Genomic DNA, 6,478 nt, shown 5'->3' with positions numbered 1-6,478 from the left:
TGACTCGATAAACTGTATTATACAAACATCAATCATCCTATAAGTTTCTATTGTAACCAATGCCTTTTTGACAGGATCCGAACTACAATGGTCATCCAAGATAATACTGGTACGTGTGAGCTCATTTTGTTTGATACACAACTGTCTAAGTTGTGTAACTGAAGTGCGGCTTGGTTGAACGCTAGAGCAGGAGTGGTATGAGTTCGTACTCATGTATTATTGGCTTAATCAAATATTCAATAATATTTGCTTCTCATTATCACTTTAACCTTTTTGATATAGTATGTCGATCATTTTGACATTCCTCCTGAGGTGAATGGTATTCGAGATCAAACATTTGTTTGGTTAGCTAAGATAAAGGATTTTAATGTGAACAACAACTACATGGTTTACACTGTAGTCGATGCAACAGATGATGTGGACGTCATCAATGAGATTGCTACCAAGCTCAGTAAGAAAGGTTACTCAATTGACTTGGACAATGATGAGAGTGACTTTAAAACACCAAAGGCTTTTAAAGTACACATCTAACATCCTAAGTTTAATTTTGTTTTAAAATTATATTAACATTCATCATTATGAAACATTTTACTTTAAAGTCGTATTATTTCTGTAGGAAATTTATATGTCATTTTTTTATTGTTCTAAAATAGATTCAGAACTCCGTTGTTGATTCTCCGGTTCATACCTCTGGAAGCTCCAACTTGGGACAATCAGCTGACACTGGTAAACGTAAGAGTGATTCCCCACTAGAAGTCATTGATGATGATACAACCACCGGTGGAACTTCAGCTGACATTGGCGCTTTGAAGATACCAAAGATGGAGCCTTTTTAAACAACAACAAAGCAAAGGACTTCCTCTTTTGTTTTCTTTATGTTTTTAAGCATTATTACTAGAATAAAGTGGCAAATCATTGAGGGTTACAATGGGGTTGTTCCACAATTGAATATTTGTTTTCTTTTGTGTGGTTTATTCATATGAAATACGCCTTTCATATTAACTTATTTCTATCGTTTCGTGTTATTCAACACTTATTTATGGTTAATGATTTTATTAAATCTACTCTAAATATGGTAGTTTTTCATTATTTTTACAGCTTGCAGATGATTATTGTTACAATTTCTCAAATATATCCACATTCTAAGATTGGTAACGACTGTTGCTACATAGGTTAAAATAATGAAATGCAATAATGATATCTATTCATTTTAAAGCACTCTTCTAATAGAACATATGATTACTTTGATGAATAGAAACATCAATTTTCATGTTTCTCATCACTGTTTCCAAGCATACTTATTTGTTAAACCATCTTAAACAAACGTAAGTTTTTATTACAATTCATCACTACCCATGATTAAGAGTGAACCTCTTGGTCATTATATGATTATAATGTGTTTTATGCATGCCTTACAACCCTTTTGTTATTAACAACCCTTTTCTTAATAACAAAGCCTTAAATCAACCAATTGTTTCAACAAATTCTTACAATGAATAAAGTTTAAATCCAGCAGAAGACAAATTCAAGCACAACATATACAATAAATAGAGTCTTTAAACATCAACATTTTATAATTGTAATACTAAACTTCAACAAAAATTCATTAAACAAAAGGTTGTTAATAAATAAAAACAAACTACATAATTTATTCCTAGCACAAAACTCTAAACTAACCATAATCTTATCCAGCTACTATATTTCAAAATACATATAACTACTTATATACAACCACAAAAGGGAACATAACTTTAGTTTGACTACTTGGAAACATGTCAAACTAAAGGATGGGCGTATCATTGAACTAACGGTTACGCTTTATCTGGATACGCTTTCTCTGCATATGCTTTCTCTTAATCTCAGACATATAAAACTTCTTTTGATCCAGATTGTAAGTCACCACAGCTTCATCGTACGGCATCAACTTATTCTTTCGAATGAAATTACTCCACCCACCTGATACACAAAAGTTTGGTTTTTTCTTTGCTTTTTCTGTTCTCAAACCCCATTTGTACTCAAGACCTTCAATAGTCACTACACACACCTTCATCTTATTTTTAATTTCGGGACTAACAAAAACTGCTTTGGTAGACGCTACATGATAAAAATCAGTATTTCAATGTTACACAGCTGTATGTATGGAATCATATTGTGTATCAGATAAAGCCTTGATAATAAACTGAACAACCGAACAATAGAAACATGGTACTTACACTGATTAGAAGATCGATGTCGTAGTCGTTTATAAGGTTTTGCTCGGTTGCTTCGCCTTGCTTCTTTCAGACTGATTCTACCAAACAGACTTATGTTTGGTTATGTGTATATAACTTAATTATATGGACTAAACATTCTATTGTCTAAGTAACACTGTGAGCCTAAATTTTAAAATTAATGGGCTAATATTAAGAATACAATTTACAACATAAATAAGTCCATCATATATGGCCCATTGTTGGGGTTGTGCCTTCAGGTTTGTAATCTGTAGAATCAAACGACCGACAAAATACTTGAAAATTTTTCAAAACTTCATTTCATACGCGCTAATTACATTTTTGGTAACAACTAACCCTAACTCAATTTGCTGATACGGAAAAAACTAAACAAATTCCAGTAATTCATCGTTCTTGCTCTTCAATTCATTCCATTAACAGTCCTTTGGAAGATGAAAAATCAAACTAATGAGTCAAGTTCATATCGAAAAAGGAAGAACATTTTTTATACCGAAAACGAGAATTGTTCAATTAATAATAATTCAAATGTTAAGATTGAAGATCCTGAATCAAAAAATCGAAAAGGTATGTTATCAATTTATACGTTGTATCAATTATTTAATTTCTTATTATCGATTGGTCGATATATCGGAATTATCGATGTAAACTTGATTGCTGAACAATTCAGTCCCAAATTACCAGTCAATATGCGTTTTGATTCACCTTAGGAATTGATAATACAACATGCTTACACATCAATTACATTAAAGTGTATCTGATATCACCAACAGTAAGTAAAAAAAAAAAAAAAAAAAAGCATTACACCACAATAATCATTTATTTGAACTTGCATGTTTTCAGGTCCACATCAGACCCAATCAACCATTTCAACACCATTTAGTAGCTCTACCATCACTCCTCAAATCGTTCGAAAAGGCAGACCACCCAAAAACAATGTTTCTCCGTCTGATGTTATTCCATTTGAGATACTCATTTCCGATCATCCAACCCCAACAGAGCCTAAAACTGCAACTGATATTAGTATCAACAGAAGTGTTGTTATCACTGCTACAACCAAAAGTAAGTTATTTAAATTACTTTTATTTTCATCTCATTTGTTATTGTTATTAATTTGCTTGCATGCGTATTCGTACAAATAAATATATCTACAATTTTAATACAGACACTGATAATTCTAAAGCAAGTACTTCTTTATCAAAAAGACGTGGGAGGCCCCCCTAAATACCTTACAGAAAATTACTTCGATTTTCCAAACAAATGTCATATATACACTGACACGGCGAAACCAGGTTAGCTTTTCCATGTTTGTTTAAACAATTTCTTTACACCTTTTGCTTATATTAACATTCACAAGTTCCTATCCTTTTCTTGATTGAAAATGAAATTAGGTAACTCCACTCAAAAAGGACCTTCAATCAAGAGTGAGCAAACGACACACTCTAAGTCAACACTGACAATAAACGGTATCCAATATATTTTTCATCACTTTGATTTTCTTTGATATCATTTATATACATCATATCAAATAGCAATGGCAATCATAGCAATAGCAACCATACTTTATTATATATTAAAAATATTTCTTAACTCATCCTTTTATTTCCTATTCAAAAATTTTAGAATCGCCGAAGAGTTCACAACAGAGCCAAGATACTAGCGCAAAGCGTAGAGGAAGACCCACAAAATACAAATTTTCTGATGAAGAAGTAACCCCGTTGAACTTAATGAATAACAGCAACCTCAACGTAAAAGATGATCAGCCTTTAAACAACAAGTTCGCTGAAAAATGTAAAGGTAAATTACTAAACTACATACTAATATTTATCCAACCAATAATACCATAGCATTTTAACTTCATTTTCTGTTCATTTGCTGTAAAACAGAAAATAGAGACATTGGTGATTTAATATATATATGCACTTCATGTAAAGCACGTTTGTGGAAATCTGAGGCAATGCGAGGAAATCCAAGTTTCAGCAAAAATTTTTTACTCTATGTGTTGTTTAAATGGCAAGGTTGAGCTTCCTAGTTTAAATGAGCCACCCCAATTACACTTAGATCTGTTTAGCGGTGCCACCGACAATAGCAAAAATTTTATTGAGAACATCAGGCGTTACAATATGATTTTTAGTTTCACATCTATTGGAGGGAAAATAGACCACTCAATAAACAATGGAAGCGCACCTTATGTATATCGTATGCAAGGTCAGAATTATCACCTTTTTGGTAGCTTACTTCCCCAACCAGGTCAAGATCCACGATTCTGTCAATTATATATCTATGACACTGAAAGTGAAGTACGTCACCGAATCGATGCATACAGGTATACCTTTACAATATTTGATGTGATTTTATCTACCTTCTATATTTTCATATCTAATTTGTTGAAGTATTAATAATTTTTACATTCACATGTATATTCAGCTCTGGAAATTCAAAGACAACGTCAAACCAATATGCCTTGATTCCTGAAACAGTTTATCAGCAAAAGGGATTACTTGATTTTAACAACTCTTTAGTCAAGAAATTTCGGATGGTAAGAGATAGGTTTGACATGAATGAGAATGAACCTATACGGATTAAGCTCATTGGTAGCAGGGATACAGATGGTTGAACATATAATCTACCGTCAGCCAATGAGGTTGCAGCTTTAATTATTGGAGATATTGATGGTACATGTGACAAGCGTGACATTGTCATAGAGCATCGTAGAAAGGGATTGAAACACATAAGTGAATTACATCCATCGTATCTAGCTCTTCAGTATCCTCTATTGTTTCCTTATGCTGAAGATGGTTACAGAGTTGATATACTCCATAAAGGTGTTGATATAGATGACGCATCTGGTCATGCAAAACTTACTCTAAGGGAATTTTTTGCGTATGGTTTACAAATGAGGGTTGGTGAGAATTCTTTGATTTTATTGTCCCGAAAATTACTGCAACAATTTATTGTTGACGCATATACAATGGTCGAGAATACACGGTTGAATTACATTCGGAATAATCAGAAAACTTTTAGAATTGCACAAATCTCAACTTTGCTTGAAGCACAAGATACTGGAAGTGATGATGTTTCTATTTTGGGCACTAGGGTCATGCTTCCATCAAGTTTTACTGGTGGAGCACGTTACATGTACGTAAATTATATGGACGCTATGGCCATTGTTAGAGCTTACGGTTCACCCGATCTTTTTATTACGTTGACATGTAATCCTAAGTGGCAAGAGATTATGAGGGTTGTAACACCTCTTAATCAAAAGCCTGAAGATAGGCCAGATATCGTTACGCGTGTGTTCAAGATCAAGCTTGATGCGTTGTATGATCAAATCAGGGATGAGAAAATATTCGGGTATCTCTTGGGAGGTATATACAATTATCTGGATTTATTTTTTTAAGTATCTTCTGAATACGTTACTCTTCATTCAACATATCAGATATACTATTCACTTAATTTTCTTTGGTTTTTAAAATTAAACAGGTCTTTACGTTATAGAATTTCAAAAGCGTGGGTTGCCACACGTTCACATGTGCTTATTTCTTGACAAGACTAGCAGGTCACCCAATGCATCTGAGATAGAAAATGTCATCACCGCTGAAATTCCAGACAAAGATGACGATCCAGAACTTTATTCAATGGTGTCAGATTTCATGATGCACGGACCATGTGGTGAAAAACATCCGAAGTGTGCATGCATGAAAAGAGGTAGATGATCGAAACATTTCCCAAAGGATTTTACAAATGAAACTCACATCGACGTCGATGGATTCCCAATATACTAATGAAACATGACTAGGAACTTCGAAATCAACAGGTTTAATTCACACAAAGGCGGAATTAGTGAATCAAACCATTCTAGTGAATATTGTGCTTTTTGGGATTAATTTAGTCAAACCACAACAATGGATTGTGTGATTAGATTAACACCTAGAGCTATTATTCACCTCTTGAGTGATTTGGGTTGAGAGAGAATCGGATAAGGCTACCAGATCTGAGTGATATGTGTGTAATGAGAGGCTTAACCTAAAATGAAGAACATAACACTTATATACCCCTGCTGTTGAGTCAACCGTGTGAGTCAGTCGTCACTTGTACGAGTGGGCTGCCTCAGCCGTACGAGTGATCACTCACTCGTGTATGTATACTCAGATTAGATTTGTGACTCAGCTTAGCTCAACCGTGCGCATGAGCTTGTCAGCCGTACGAGTGAGACTTCACTCGTACGTCTGACAGAGTTTAATTATGTC

At 33.8% G+C, this 6,478-nt stretch overlaps 1 protein-coding gene across 1 annotated transcript; it reads left to right on the top strand.

Moving 5' to 3' along the window:
- The first annotated feature begins 2,662 nt into the window (after positions 1-2,662).
- On the top strand, positions 2,663-5,944 carry LOC139854121 (uncharacterized). Its single transcript, XM_071843445.1, has 8 exons — positions 2,663-2,795; positions 3,072-3,290; positions 3,852-4,025; positions 4,115-4,182; positions 4,247-4,554; positions 4,656-4,822; positions 4,865-5,596; positions 5,712-5,944. The coding sequence occupies exons 1-8, from the start codon at positions 2,663-2,665 to the stop codon at positions 5,942-5,944; spliced, it is 2,034 nt and encodes a 677-aa protein (XP_071699546.1).
- Positions 5,945-6,478: the final 534 nt, after the last annotated feature.

The sequence above is a fragment of the Rutidosis leptorrhynchoides genome, chromosome 6 (genome assembly GCF_046630445.1).
Source record: "Rutidosis leptorrhynchoides isolate AG116_Rl617_1_P2 chromosome 6, CSIRO_AGI_Rlap_v1, whole genome shotgun sequence".
Lineage (NCBI taxonomy): Eukaryota > Viridiplantae > Streptophyta > Magnoliopsida > Asterales > Asteraceae > Rutidosis > Rutidosis leptorrhynchoides.
This window is presented reverse-complemented; position numbering and strand designations above follow the sequence as displayed.

Bases quoted from the DNA above. Each gene is read 5' to 3' on its own strand.
- LOC139854121 (XM_071843445.1), top strand. From the start codon at position 2,663: ATGAAAAATCAAACTAATGAGTCAAGTTCATATCGAAAAAGGAAGAAC. The intron at 3,291-3,851 runs GTAAGTTATTTA...CAAAAATTTTAG, and splicing joins TATCACTGCTACAACCAAAA to AATCGCCGAAGAGTTCACAA. The intron at 4,026-4,114 runs GTAAATTACTAA...GCTGTAAAACAG, and splicing joins GTTCGCTGAAAAATGTAAAG to AAAATAGAGACATTGGTGAT.